The sequence below is a fragment of the Falco rusticolus genome, chromosome 4 (assembly GCF_015220075.1).
Source record: "Falco rusticolus isolate bFalRus1 chromosome 4, bFalRus1.pri, whole genome shotgun sequence".
In the NCBI taxonomy this organism is placed as follows: domain Eukaryota; kingdom Metazoa; phylum Chordata; class Aves; order Falconiformes; family Falconidae; genus Falco; species Falco rusticolus.
In genome coordinates this window covers 91,033,101-91,048,550 of record NC_051190.1, presented here as the reverse complement: position 1 = coordinate 91,048,550, position 15,450 = coordinate 91,033,101, and the positions used below count along the sequence as shown (strand labels likewise).

At 42.1% G+C, this 15,450-nt stretch overlaps 2 protein-coding genes across 6 annotated transcripts in view; one reads left to right on the top strand and one right to left on the bottom strand.

Annotated features, from left to right (window-relative positions):
* Positions 1-1,341: 1,341 nt before the first annotated feature.
* LOC119146802 (M-phase specific PLK1 interacting protein) lies at positions 1,342-10,095 on the bottom strand. The gene is made up of 2 exons (XM_037385010.1): positions 9,457-10,095; positions 1,342-4,958 (listed from the first exon to the last, which is right to left on the bottom strand). Exons 1-2 carry the CDS (start codon positions 9,814-9,816, stop codon positions 4,755-4,757), a joined length of 564 nt encoding a protein of 187 aa, XP_037240907.1. The 5' UTR covers positions 9,817-10,095; the 3' UTR covers positions 1,342-4,754.
* A 2,353-nt stretch (positions 10,096-12,448) lies between these two features.
* The window catches only part of SUGCT (succinyl-CoA:glutarate-CoA transferase), a 337,866-nt gene continuing 334,864 nt past the window's right edge, over positions 12,449-15,450 (top strand). For 2 of the 5 annotated variants that reach the window (XR_005103900.1, XM_037385360.1), the window contains exon 1: positions 12,449-12,703. Coding sequence is in view for 3 of the 5 variants with exons in the window: in XM_037385360.1 (XP_037241257.1) it covers positions 12,547-12,703 (157 nt within the window). In the remaining 2 variants the exon portion in view is untranslated. The remainder of the gene's footprint in view (positions 12,704-15,450) is intronic. The other 3 variants (XR_005103899.1, XM_037385361.1, XM_037385359.1) reach the window with 2 other exon arrangements.

The following is a 15,450-nucleotide window of genomic DNA, read 5'->3' as shown; positions in this document are numbered from 1 at the left end:
TTTATAACGCTGGTAAAATTTAAAATCCAGGATGCGCACTAAGCAAACCATTGATATGGCTTAAAATGCTGCAACCCACACAGAGGTGGTGAAATAAAATGCATGACTATTTGGCCCAGAACATCTCCTGGGCCCCACTATAGGGCAACTTCTAGGAGAGGAAGGCTAGTTTGACAACCCTGCTTTGGCACCAGGCCTTTGCCCAGTTGTTTCTAGGCCAGTAGTTGAAAGGTTTCCTAGCGTCATCAAGGAAGTAATGCAGGTGAGATAAAGCTCTTTAACACATTTTAGATGTTAAAAGGGAAGACCTAGATATGAGGTCTAACACTGAAGAGCCAGTAATTTTGTACAGGTAAATTCAGAAGCCTAGGTTGAGAAAGCATTCTTAAACTCTAAGTCAGTAAGGCACATATTTTGGTGAAAACAGCAGAAAATGTAACTGATTCAATTTACGCCTAGTGAGACATGTAGATGAAAAGTCACTGTAGGCAAAAAATTCGTTCGTGAACTAATGACTGAATGCTGGAACTACACTACTGTTAACACAACTTGGCAATTTCTTCCCTTTCTCCTGGTGTAAGAAGTTGTTTCAGCCATCTCAAATGATATATATAAAAAAAAGTTTATCTAGTTACCTATGACAATTGGTACACAAGCTTCTGAAAACCTGAGACATGAAAATCATGACATGATTCTTCATCAGTTAGTGCAGGCAATCCTCCCTTTTCTACCCTAGTTCAAGGAAGATGGGAGGGAGGTAAGGGCCAAGATTTGGGGAAAGGAAAACAAAGTCTTTAGTCTTGTGAATTTAGAAAAAAATTGTAAAACCAAGTTTAATTACTTGCAAGACAGTCTTGGCTCATGTATAAAAGCACATGTATGAATCTGAATTCAGAGCAATTGCTAAACAGAGCAGTTTATTGCAGAGTTGGTAAAAATCACTGACAAACACATGGATGATATGATTTTCAAACTGTGGTATTAGATACTTACGTACATTGCATGAGTAAATCCTCTGACATCAGCAAGATTACTCAGAAGAACAACTTGAAATCCAGACTATAAAACCTTTTCTTTAGAAGGGAGCTGAATAGCTACTTGTAGGCTTTCCACACAATGCATGTTTCAAATGCTTCCTCCCTCAGATGTCTAATTAACACATTTATATGAAGTGAAGAGCACTTAAAGATATCCTTAACAGGAAAACAACCTGACTGCAGAAGTTACCCATTCTGTTGACCAGAAGCATTTCCTCTGCAAAGTGCTCCCACTTCTGACGTTACAAAAATGCTGCCACATGTCCATGCCTTATTGCTAACTCTAAAAAGAAGTAGCTTGATATGTATTTTTAAAATCCTGTTTTAATTGAAACTTTAACATTCCAAATTGTTTTACAATTTCAATGAAAATAGCGGGTACAAAATGCCAGAGAAGAATGAATATTCCACATTATAAAGTCACAGCAAAAACCCAAACCTGAACTATCTTTGAAGTATTAGAGCACACAACTTGGGGTAACTGCCCGCTTGGTGTGCTGCCATGTTACACAGGATTGTGCTTGGCTGATTTAAGTTATCTTACTGTCATATTAGCACAATGTAGTAGCAGTGCAGTCCACTGTTAAACGCTGTAGCAAACATCAACAAATGAAAACAATTTTTTTTGCTAGAAGAGCATTAGTCATGAGTTATACAATTCCTTTACAACAACTGAATGGAAAGTCAGATGGCCTTGACAAACACAATGCAAACAAAACAATGTAAAAGTAGTACATAAATCCAAACTTCTGAAAAAGGAGCAAAATTACTTACCTTAACATCTAGAGAAGTCTGCTGAAGGAAGAACAACGCCCATATTCTTACTGTGTTCATTACAGAAGAATCCCTTCATTAGCAAGACACAGGCACTATTTTGATTCATGGGCTCACGAAGAAAGGATATGTTTGTGCTGTACTTTTTATCATCAAATGCTATTTCCAGAGCTATACTGTTACTATGAAGTGGCTTCATTAACAAATGAGGAAGTGATATATCCTATCTCCAGAACGTTTGCCATATGGGAAACAAATCAGTGAGGAGGTAAGTGCTTAAGCTTCCTGGGTATCACAGCAAAAAAGGCAAAGCTTAAATTGGCTTTAAGTACATTATATTTATAGTTCTGAACACTATATATATAGTTCTGAACTTTACAGCTATTTAACAATGACATTTTGAAATGTTAGTCTAATGGCAGAATTCCTCCTAGAAGCCAAAAAGATGAATAATTTTTAAGTTTTTGGTGCAGTGTGATAAGGTTAGTAAGGTTTATTTTACATCTACATTTTAATTCCTTGCTGATTCTTGACCAAATTATTGAAGCCTTTAGCAGTATGATGTACTTAGAATTGTTGGGTCACATCTTGAAGTGCGCTGGAGCAGCAGCTTAACAGATAGCATTGTGGAAGGCCTATATTGATTAAACAATGCTTCAAGATTATGTCCTCAATTCTCTTTCTGGAACATTTACCTTCGTTGATGTCTGACACCTGGTTCCAGGAGTTAACAGTTATTACCAGAGAAGGCTGGTTTTGATCCCTGGCTCAATTACAAAGCCAAAGTGGAAAAAAACCGCATCAATGTGCAAGGACAGCTGATACTAGCTACTGTACCATCAGTCCCACCTCTAACAGTCTCTCTTGTCATGAATCCTTTTCCTTCCTCCTTTCCAAACTCCATGTCTTCTCATGTCTAACTGAGAACACATAGCTTTAGTCTGTTAAATATAATTGCAGCTGTTTCCCCAAGATCACCAAATGTTGCAAAAAGTAAACTACACTGAATTACAAAGGAAATAGTAACAAAAAAGATGACTCAGTTAAGCACCCTGTAACTTTTTTCTGTGAGCTTTCCAACACCTGACAGGGTTAAAAAAAAAAAAAAAAGAGACAAAAAGACAGAAAACTTTATACTTCAATTTTCACAATGACAATCAATTTATAAATTCTAAAGACTATCTACAGCTTGTCAAGTCCTCTCAGTTTTGCTGGTATGTGTTACAGATAACAATACTGATAGCTGCCATTTAATACTTAACATTTAATATCAGTATTTAACAATACTGATAGCTGCACGGTTTTGATCCAGGGATGAAGATTTAGCCATTCCTGATATCAAGCAGGCATTGTGTTCTCAGTTCTCTGAGCAGGCTTTTTGGATATAATAAAGCAATAAGGTCAATTCGGGAAAGACACAGTGACAAACTTTAGATTATGGTCATAAAAGCGGAAGACTCGGCTAGCACATTTCACCATGTTAACCCCCTTTCCAGTCTGAAGTAGCTCCTGAAGGCAGTACTAACCCAAGACATTTTACACTGAAACAGATAAGGTATATAGGACTATTCTACTTCAGCAAAAGACAAGTTACTAAGAATAGTCTAATGTGATTTCCTGTGCTTTTCTACCTAACCATGCTTCAGGACCACAAAAATATGTTTTCTGTGGAGTATGCAAGAAGTTTAAAATAGGACATATGTTTTGAAAACTGAACTAACGCTTTTATTAATTTTTAACCAAGTCTTCGCCCTCTACCTACTGCTTCAAACTCAAGACCAACTAACAAGTAATGGTACATTCAACAAAAATTTAAGATATGTATTGCAAGCTTAACATCGCACGTTAAGAGCATGCCTGCAGTTGGAACTACTTCTTATTTGTTCTAGGTTACAATATTCACTACTGGGTTTAAGAATGGATCTTCCATGTATAGACAAGCTCTATAAAAAAACCTCATTTGTTTTCCTCTTCAGTATAAAAATAGAACATGCATGCACTCAAGACTTCTCTAGGCAAACATGTCTGCCATAGTTAAAAATAAAAAATAATTTTAAAAAATAATAAATCTTGTAGAGATAAAAAAAGATGCTATGCATGTACTAATGTCAACCGTATAACAAACTGTCATCCATTCTATGCTGTTCTAACAGGTGGATCCAGAAAGTAATTGTCATTTATTTAATCTTGATGTTTTATGTGCTCCTCAGACTTGGTAAGATTCCAAATAAGATTTTTTTGAAAGTACAAAAGCAAATGATTACATAATTCTGTTTATGACTCAAGAGCTGGTTTAACAAATTAAACTTTCCAAAGACAATACATTTGCTTCCTGAGATGGCTAAAAGTCATGTTTCAACTTCATGTTACACTACAATTAACAAAAAATACTATGCACAAAATCAGGTTAACTACAGCATACAAGCACAGTTACAGAAGTCACCTAATTTCACTAGTACTATTTGTGTTCATATGTACACCTTAACAAAGTCCTAAAATAATCTTTATACATTACAAAACAAGGCTTTACAAAACTTTATTTCCAAGTTACTTCATTCTAAAAATGTTGAAACATAAAAAAATACCATTTCCTAAAGGAGTTTACAATAAAAGGCTAACAATCTGGCATGGAAGAGGTAAATATATGGAAACCTGTTTTAACAGTCACAAATCAGTCGCTGGTGATTAAAGAACACTTTGTTCTTCAAAGCTGGTAGGCACTTCCACATAGCCAGAAACGTAAGTTTTCCTACCACTCCTTTTCCCTCACATACATAAAAATATCCAATGCAATAATAATAAAAAAAAGTAGGATAAAAGGGTGGACATGATCAAATAAAAGCGTTATCTAAGGTCTTGATTATTGTTCATCTTGTGTAAGTGTAAAGATTTTGTCCCAAAGTTTTCCTGACAAGATGGAGTTATTTGGCTTTAAAAAGGTGTTTAGCTGAAATACCTCCCTTTTTTACCAGTATATGTTGTTTGCTCACTGCTGTATTGCTGGTTTATGTCTGTAACAGAAACTGGCTCTAGGCCAGCCCATGGGTCCTCAAGCATTGAAGGTCTGTAATAGTTTTCCACATCATTAGACACTCTTTTCTCTCTGCCATGCGCTGTACCAAATGGAGTAGATGTCCTGGGTGATCCCTTTGGAAGAAAACCATCAGGTAAAGAAACATTTAATAGACTAATTAAAACTAAAAAAAAAAAATAAAATAAAAAAATATTTCCTTCTAATGTAGCAGAGCTTTGAATCTGATTATTAATGCTAATTACTACTCTTCACTTGCATCTTCCTCAGAAAATCTTAACTTTATTATACTTTAATTATGAGTGATGATTTACCAGGATAAGAAAAAAACCCCCAGACCTCTCTAAAATACTTGTTTATGTCACTCTGGCACATAACTATAGAAAAGCTCCTCACGCTGTTTTTCATAAGCTGCCTAAGTCAATGACATGTCTAACTCAAAAGCTGAACAACAAAACAAGAGGGTTAGGGCTGAGGAAGAGTGGATCATGTTTACAAAAGCAAAAGTCACATATTAAGTACTTCTAGATTGAAGAGACCATTGTATAATGCAAATAGCTACAAATGACCCCCAAAACTTACTGGGAAAAATACCCTGTTTTAATCAAACTAGTGTTCTGTAAAATTTGCGAACAGGTAACTATTTGATATACAATCTAGACGGTAATCAGTGATTAAGCAGATACTGCATGAAAGAAGACTCTTTTGTCTTGAGCTTTCGATTATTTTTGGTTAAAGATCAAGGATCACCACCATTGTTTCCGTAAAACCTGCTCCAAGCCTGCAACTTAAAGAGAGATATGACAAAGGAAATCGCTATAACCCTTTCCTCCTGTTAGCATCATCGATTGTTTTCTTCAGATTCACTTCCCCAAAAAGCGAGGTTTTGTCTGAAGTTATATTTGTTTAAATTCATTGGTTTTAACCCAAGTTAAGCAACCTGTATCACAGATACAGAATAGTTAAGTCTCCAAACATGCCTGCTGCGTTCTTTATGATTAGAAGAACAGGACTCCTTGAGGCTGACTGTCAGCTTCTGACATCTAAAGGAGGGTAAAAGCACTGATTAAGGGCTGCTTTGCCAGCTCCCCCCAACTTCTTAGACCAGCAGTGATGGCATTTGAATTTGACTAATAATCTAATTAATAGATCATATGAAACTATTTCTGGGTAAAATTGGGAAATGGTGTCATATAGTGAAGACCCACCCCCATGCTTAGCCAGAAGAACAGATTCCACTGGAACTGCTTGAACCTGTTTCTAAACACGTGCTGCATCTGGAGCCTGCTTGTGTGGTCCCAGTAAGTACTTTTCTAGAACTCCTGAAGCTTGATGGTAATGGATACACAACCAAATGTGGGAATGTCTGTGTCTTACTTACAGGGCGCTTGTTTCTAATGACTCATTGTAGTACCATGAAGTTATGTAGCTAAGAGGATTGCCTCAAAACAGAAAAATTGCTAAAAGGTAGAGAATTACTTTATTGTATCTAACCCAAGGTCAGAGAATCCCCTCAGAATACATCTAAAATATGAAGGGATATGGAGTTCCCTAGAGCAAGTCAACATGCAGTAGCAAAAGTGGCATTTATGTTAAGCACTCACATTTAGTAGTAAAGCAGTAGTACACAGTGCATTCTATCTTTGTAATAAAAAAGGATTAACTCTTTAGATTACAGTGTTTAATGGAGACACTGTGACTTTGACACTGTAAAACAATTTGAGTTTGGAGTTTATTTTATGTTATGTCTAATCTGCAGAACTCAGAAGAAAGCTGCAATGATGTAACAATCTACAGTATCCAGTGAGAGAACAAAAGAATTCAATGGTAAGGCTCTTTTAGATGGATTTCACAATTTTATATCTCACTGAATAAATGCAGGCCATCAGTAACACTGACATTTTAGCATGTTTGAAATCTAGGAAATGTATTATGTAATACAAGACTGACGGCCTTCAATAATTGTTAAATTTAAGCGAGTAGATTTTCTTCCTTTAATTTAGAATACTCGTAGTTATATGCTTCCCCCCCCCTATTTTTTTCAGGGGGAAAAAAAGTCAAAATGTGATTATTAATATTATAGACCTGTGGAAAAGGAAAATAGCCCCAGTGAAACCATTCTGTACAAGATAAACTGTTTGGTGCCAAAGATACCTTAAAAAAACTTTACATTTTACTCCCACTGGTGTCAACAGCCTTTTTTCACTGAAATTGCCTTAAAGAAACAGTCTATCTATTCTCAAATGTTTTTTTTTTTCCCAGACAACAAATCTCTCTCTACAGTAGAAAAACTCCCATCTTTTGGCGCTGTTCATTAAAATGGGGACAGTCATTCCCTTTATCAGCTTTCTTCACCTGATGCGATTTTAGCTGCTGGCAGATGCACAGAAACACAAAAATCATGATTGTACTATTTCAAAAGATTTTTTTTTTACTTTCTGTAATAATTTTCAACCCATCACCACTAACTAGCTACTGCTACTATCTAGTTCACTAACTCCTGTTGAGTGCAGAAAGAATTCACTTAGCAGTAGCATTCCCCTAAGAGGAGATCATCAAGAAATACAACAAACGTTTTCATAAAATATAAAGCAGATGCATCTCTGTGGAAAAAAACACAAAGCTCTGTAAACTATAGGCCACATAAAGGTTGTCAGCCATTTTGGAAAAATTCAAGCTTATTATGTTTTTATCGGTTTTCAAAAAATGAAGGTCTGCAGACACAAAAATGAGCACACAATACTAATGACATGAAATTAATAGAACACTAAAGTCAATATAAACTGTCTTTTGGATTTCCTGATAAGATTTTAAAGGGTCATTTAAGACTTTCATCTCAAAGGGGACAGTAGCATCGTAAGTCTTAAAAAGCACTGTAGTTCTCTTAACAATAGCATCTGCAGGAGGGGAAGGAGCAATCCACATACCTCAGAAAAGATCTGATGTTTAGAAAATGCAAAAAATCCTTCTACCTGAATCTATTAATGGCCTCATGGACTGACATTCTTGCCCACATGGAAGAAAACAGGGACTCACAGTTTTGAGAGTTCCTCCCACTGATCGCCTCTATTGCCCTCCCAGGCAAAACAACCCGTGTGTATACACATGAAAGTACACATATGCATTACTGTAGTCTTAGGCAAAGCTAGAAACATATGATGCATCCTTCCAGTCTTTGAAAGCATCACCATCAGGTCAATGCTCCTAAACGGCTCACAAGGTCTACAGAAGGAAAGGGGAGAAGGGAAAATGTTGTGACCATCCGAGACAGCACCTTCCCCATGTCAGGTTTCTTACTGAACACCTAGAATGGAGCTATGAGACTCTGCCAGCCCACAGGTCCTGACATGAAACAGTTCTGAGTAAAACTAGAGGCAAACTAAAACTAGAGGTTTCCTACATAATCTTCTGCTCAGTTAAATTTAAGGTAGGCTTTTTAAAAAAACACATAATTGAATATCTAAGGAGTGATCTTCTAGAGGGAAATCAGACATTGGTGACATTAAACTATCCCTCCAGAATCTGCAGCAGAAACCCCACATCCTTTGCCTTTTCAACAGGTACAGAGGTCAAGCAATCCGTAGGCTTCCACACTGTGACAGCCTTTGCTGTTGTGTTGGAAGAAAATGTATAAAGCTCATAATGATCCCCTTCCACCAACTATGAGATTCCTGTAAGAGAGTTATCTGCATCATAAAAGGAGTAACCAAAGCCACTTTTTTTAATGGAAATGTTACTATGCAGTGCAGGCTCATTAAGATTTTACTAATCTCTATTACGATTTGATTTCATTATTACATTTAATCCTTAAAGTGTCAGTAAGAGCAACCTGAAAATTTTTTCATTTTTTGTACAGCACATGTCATTTGTTGCAGTTTTACGGTTTCTCTAATACTGAATAAACCCAGCCAGCTATGTGCATAAAGTTGGTATCATCTCAAGATCTGTCATCCCTACCTGCACTGGAACTCACATGCCTCACCTAAACCATCTGAAAAATGCGTAACTCACAGAACCTGTTCTTGACAGCTCTCAGGAAAACTACTTTATATAAACTGAAGCTTTCAGCGCTGCCATGTAAAGATTTTAAAATGGTAACTCTTATAATCCCAACAGATGATCCCATTTCTGCTTAAAGGAGCCTCAGCTTAATTCTCTTTAAAAGAGCTCTCCTTTTCTCTACTCATGTCCCAGAAAACTCTGCGTGTGGATGGGGCAGTTTTCACCATGGAAGACAACACAGGCAAAGCAAAAGCACACAGCGTTTCACCACGGTGTTAAAGAAAACTGGTCAAAGGGAGGTACATACAAGGGGAAGAGGCGTTTGCTGCAGTTTTGGGTGGTACTTAAATTTTCTCTCTGCCTTCACACACCAGAATATGAGAAACAAAAAAGCTACAATCCTGTGAGTCCACACATCTTCACAACAGGCCTCTGAGTGGCCTGGGGCTCTGCTCCCTCTCCTGATCACACGGCTGCCTCAGCTGGGGGGCGGGGGAACACTGATGCTGCCCCGAGTGGTGCCAGTCTCGCCCTCCTCTGAAAGTCGTGGTGGAGGCGATGGCTGCTATCCCGTCCCTCCCTCCCTCCCTCCCTCCCTGCCCCGCCCCATACCTGGTAGTGCCTCTGGAAGCCCCCGGGAGAGCGCTTGTGCTGCTGCGGGTGCAGGACAGCTCCAGCCGGGGATTTGCCGCTGTAGGGAGCCGGGTACCGGGGGCTGATGCTCTGCGGCCTGCGCGGGGTCTGCCCCCCCGGCGAGGGGCTCTCGAACCGCCCGCCGCCGCCGTGGAAGCCGTGGCCTCGCGGCGAGTGGCCGCTGCCGTAAGGCCCGGGCCGGTAGCCGTAGGGCGGCGTGTGATGAGGGCTCCCGTAGCCCCGCGGGGAGGGCGGCACGGGGCCCCCACCGGAGGGAGGGCTCCGGAACCCGCCGCCCGCGTACGGCGGCGTCGGGGGGCGGAAACTCTGCCGGTACATGGCCGGGCCGGCGAGGCGATGGCGGAGAGGAATAAAACCTGCGCAACGGCGTCCCCCAGCAGGCGCCTCGGCGGGGAGACGTCGCGTCCGGTTTTTTCTCTTCCCCCTCTTTCCCTGCGAGGTGTCCGGAAGGTTCCGGCTTCAAAGCGTTCCGGGACGGGGAAGGCGAAGCGAAGGACACCCGGTGGCAGCGGCCCGTCCCGGCTGACGGGGAGCCGGCGGCGGCCGAACTCTGCCGGGAGCGGAGCCCTTGTAGCGGCCAGGCGCGGGCTGACCACCGGCCTGCCCCGGGGGCGGCACCGAGCTGCCCGGACGCGTTTCCGTCCGGAGTCCGGAGAAGGGGCGCCGGCTGCAGCTTGGGGTCGGGAGGGCGGCTGGTCCGGTGGAGGCAGCGGTCTGTGAGGCTGGCCCTGAGGAATTCCTTGCATTTTCAAGCTGGAGAGGAATAATGTGAAGTAAGAGAGTCTCAGGAGATGCGTAGCAGCCGTTCCTGTTAATTCAAATCGTAGGGTGCTGTGATAAACCCGGTATTGGCGACCTCCATATAGTTGTGAGTGAATGCCCACGGTACACCAGGGGATAAAAATCAACAAAATCAACTCTTGTAAAGCAAAGCATTTGCCTCACATTTCACGGCACATCAGATACGCTTATTTGAAAACATGCACAATCCCATATTTAAAGAGTACTTTAGTGGAAAGGCTTTTTTAAATCAGTTTGAACTGTCTGCAATTCTTCGGCACGGCTGTAGCTCAGGCAATGAGACCTACAAGTACAGACCCATGGGGGAAAGCACCCACTTGGAGAAGAACCTCATATTTAGCAACATCAACTTAATTTTAACGATGTTATTTATTAGCATTCCTGCTCTGTGCTTCACTATGTTAATGCAAATCCTCAGCAGCTCAGTAAAAAATAGTAAAGGTTTTTTATTTTTTATTTTTTTTTCTATCAGTGCAACAAAGCACTTACTCAGGTTTAGGACATTGTGACATATGCAAGTTAAAAAGGACTTTCAGAATAGCAGCAAATAAAAGTTAGCTGATAAATAAGCAGAATGTTTCTATGCTTTGTGTACTGGTCTTGCTTTTCTTTGGCTTTAAACTGTTGGTTGTGTTGGTTTTTGGTTTTTGTTGTTTTTTTTGTTTTTTTTTGTTTTTTTTTTTTTGCAATGGCAGTAACTATATATACTTGGTGAACCTGGTTGGCTCTCTACTAAGAGAGCTTTCACAACCTCCCTGTGAAAAACGGGGCCATATCCTTGCAATTCTAGAATGGAAAGAGACTAAACCTGCTCACTTAGAAGTTTTGCTAATACTTTACTGTTTTATCTTCTGTAGGTGACCAATTTTCTATTCTTATGATGCCCACACAGAATGCCATGTCTACACAAGACAGTTTACCAACATAAACATCAATTTGTCTGATTGATCTTATTCCAGAAAAGGACAACTTCATTTAATTTTAACCCCTTTCACACCAAATTAGAAATGTGTATTGTTACACACATGTTGAGTTACACTGGAATAATTTTGCTGATTAATTCTTCTTGTTGACAAATCCTAATTGCTTCTAGGATTTTAAGCAGCCACGTCATACTTTTCATTACACAGCGTATCCAGTCAACAAACACATCATGTAGAAGATTTTCTCTATGGATCTTCCTCAGCATCCAGGCCACCTGACACACAACACTTCTTAAGCCTGGGCTATTCGTTATGCTCATTCTCAAGCAGTCAGAAGTTTCAGCTGCTCTTGAGATGCAGTTGTTGTCTTATCCTTACACAATGTATTTCTGGTCAATAAATGCTGAACCTCCATGCAGGCTTTTTTATCCTATTACAGAGCAGGAAGACACCATAGTGTTCCTCTAACAAGCCTGCCATTCTGTGCTAACACAAACTAAAAATAGTCTCAAAGTACTTAGGCTCAGGGAAAAATTGGGTAAAGGTTATTTCAAGCTAACCCTTCTGTAGCTATGTACCACTGAAGGTACAGCTTACCGTCCAAATAACGCTGCACCTTCCACAAAGCAGAAATGAGATGAAGGATCTACCTTGTGATAGTGATACCATTTTACTTTATTCCATCTCAGCAACGCTGTATGCCGCTGCTTGTACACCCAACTGGATGTCCAAGTTCCTAGCGCTCAAGCAGTGGCTTACCCAGCAGCTAGATGTGGCAGTGAAAGAACCCTCAAGTCTACTTTGTATAACTACCGTGGTTTATTACGCGGGATCTAGAATTACTGCCGCGGCAGCTGCAAGACGACGCTTCGTTTATAGAGCCCAGCCACCTGCCACGCTAAGAAAAACAGAAGGGGCAACGCGCTTTTAACCGGGGGAGCCGAGCCGGGCTGAGCGATAGCCGAGACCGGCCAAACCCAACCCAGCCGAGCCGAGCCCGGCCGAACCCATCCGAGGCGGGCCGAGACGAGCCTGACCGAACACAGCAGAACCCAGCCGAGTCGAGCCCGGCCGGACCCAGCTGAGCCGAGCCGAACCCAGCGCAGCCGAACCCGGCCGAGCCCCCCGGTGGGGAAGGAGCGCGGCACCCGGCGGCGCTGCCAGCCCTCACGGCGGGCGGTGCCGGAGAGGAGGCCCCGCCCCGCCCACGCTGCAGCGCTGCCCCCGGGTGCGGGCAGGGGAGTGCTGGGCCGCTGGCGCTTGCGCGGCGCCGGCTGGCGCGCTCGGCCGTGGGTTTTGCAGCGGCGGGCGTCGGAGCGCGGAGATGCTGGGCGGAAGGAACCGCCGCTGCGGCGGGCTGTGGAGGAGCCTGTGCCCCGCGGCCGCCGGCGGCAGCGCTTGGCCGCGCTGCCCCAGAGCCCTGAGCGCCGCCTCCCCTAGCAGCGGCGGCGGGGCGCGGAGCGGAGGCGCTCCCCCGGCAGGTAGCCGTGCCGCGCCTTCCTCAGCCTGCCCTTCCCTCCCCCTGCCCTCGAGTGCCGCCGGGGCTCCGAGGCCGGCAGGGGCCGGGGCCCTCGGCGCGGGCGGGACCGCTGAGCCCTGAGGGACGCTGCGGCCGCCCGTGGCCTCCAGCGAGGCGGGGAGCTGCCCTGCCGGCAGCGCAGGTGCTGGGCGCGTTACCTGCGCCCCTCTGCCGCGGCGGGGTGGCGAAGGGGGTCGCTGGGCGGCCGGGCCTGTGTAAGCGCGGTGGGTGACGCGGGTGCGCGGGCGGGGGGCGCCGAGGTCACCGCGGCTGGACTTTGCACGTGCCGGCGGGGGCACCCTCGGCTCGCGGCAGGGGACAGCCCGCTGCCGCGCGCGCCTGCGCCTCGTTTCCCAAGGGCTGGGAAACTTCGTGCAGTCTGTTTTTTTGGGTTGCGGTTGTTTTTTTTTTGTTTTTACGAATCAAAATAAAGCTGAGCTGCAGCAAAGTAATTCTCTTCTGGCTCTCGGGTTGTTCTGTTACCTAATTAATGTGGAAATACACCAACAGTTGTGTTGGTTGCATTAGAAGCAGGGAAAGTTTGGGATTCGGGTTCCCAAGGTGAATGCACAGAGTGCGCCTATTGCTAGTGAATTCACGGTAGTGATGGACTTGATGGTAACTCGCTGGAGGTATAAGTTAAAAACTATTGATTGTGCAATCAAAGTAGAGATGATAGACTTACGGAGTGATGCCCTCCATAATTGGAATGGAATCTATTTGCTTGCTGTTACTTTGTATTGGTGCAAAACCATGAAATGTACTAACCAGCTTTATTCTCAGTGTCCTCTTCTGTCTCTTACAAGCATAAAGGAAAGTTTTTCTGGGAATAGGACCTGAAAATTAATATTTCTTCTATAGAATGATTTCTCTGTTGCTTGCTTACTAATATTGTTCCATTAGACCAACCTCGGGCCAACCTAGTGAGCTTAACGAAAGAGTTTAAATCGTATTGAGAGTAAGTGGATCTATTTTATTCTTTGTCAAAGTTACTTATAAAAGATGTATGACTGTCCAATTTGCAGTAGACTCAAAGAGTTTACAAATAATATATAGTTAGAGCTGGGAGAGTAGATTTTTCTTTCAATCATCAAGTTACTGGAATAATTAATAGTAAAATTACAAGAGAAAATGTGAGTTAATGTTTTGGAGAACTTAAAACATTGAGCCAGAATTCTGAGAAAAAACGCTCTGTGGGGAAAAGTTTAACTTCAGATATGCACCTGATAGGAAGCTAGTGAAGAGGAGAAAAAATTAAATAAAAAGATGCTCTTGTCAATACTGATAAATTCGGATCTCTTCTGTTTGTGGTGTGGTTTTGTTTCCTATTGTTCCTGCAATGAGGGGTTGGTAGCACTCTGGTACTCGAGATCAGTGTACCAGAACTGCTGTTTTTCTGTCAAAAGGCATTGTTTTGTAATTGTTTGAAACATTTAATCGTTTCAGCCATGTAAGTATCTTGCTAGAATGCAAATTTAGGTCCTCTGTGTTTTCTCTTGTGAATATCTGTGCTTTTCCAGTTTGAAGAGGCTAGCCAGTCTATTTTATTTTATATTTTTTCTCCAATTTTCAAAAGCAAGCTTTTGATCTCTCTTGCATTTCATCATTGTGGACATCTGACATCAGTGATACGATAATTAGTAAGAATCCATCAGTCTTAGTTATGCATAAATGTGTATTTACAGGCTAATCTTAACACTTTATAGGCTTCTCTGAGAAGTATCTTTTATGGATTCCTACAACAGCCACAGGTAGAAAACCTGTGGGCTCTGAGAAGTTGCTATTTCTCTCCTAGTGTATCTGTGAGAAACTTACAGGAGGAGAAAAAATGAGCCATTGAAGTAAGAGAGTATAGCTTTAAAAGATGTGGAAAGAATAGAGGAAGATGGGCTCTTTTTGTTGACTTAAATGTTCGGTTGTTTGTTTTTTTTTTAGGGAGCTGTGCTTTTCAGTAAAGTGGCTGCTTACATATTTTCTGTAAACAAAGTAATGCTGTTGTGAAACAAATGGTGCACTCAGTTCCTTAACAGACAAGCATATGCTTAAGTGCTTGCTCAGCTAGAGCCAACTTGATAAAATTGAGGTTATGCTGCAGAATCTGTGGTGTTTACCTGGGACAAACACAAGTGTTGTCCAACACCTGGAACACTGCAGTGTGCAGCATTGAACAGAGGTAGCAGCCTGACTTTACCTAAAGGCTTTGAAATGTGCCAAATAGATGGCTGCTTCTAGATAAGCTCACTTTCAGCATGCTGCTTGATATTGTATTAAAAACCCAAACCTGTTAAATCCCTTTGGAGCGGTTTGTAATACTTGAGGAAAATGTCTTAAAGAATGGGATGCAAGTGTTCTCATTGAGAGCAGTACAGTGAATGAAAACATTTTATTAGAAGCCTTGAACTCCTAGTGCTGCTTCATGTCTCTGTAGCTTTTTTATTGCATGTATCTCTCTGTATCCATCAGCTTCTTACCATATATACTGTAAGGTAGGTGGGAGAGTTATGGGGGTTACTGAAGGGTGGCTCAGGTCTGACGGAGGGAGTGTGGAGCAGGTGACACAGGCATTTGTTGCTGTGTGACTCGGGAGATGCACCGTGCAGCCCTGCATGCTTTGAGGGATTGTGCTTCTTTTCTCCTTCCTGTTCTGTAAAGAAGCCTGTGCTTGAATTATTTTTTTTTGTTTGTTTGTTTTGGATTTGGTGGGTGTTT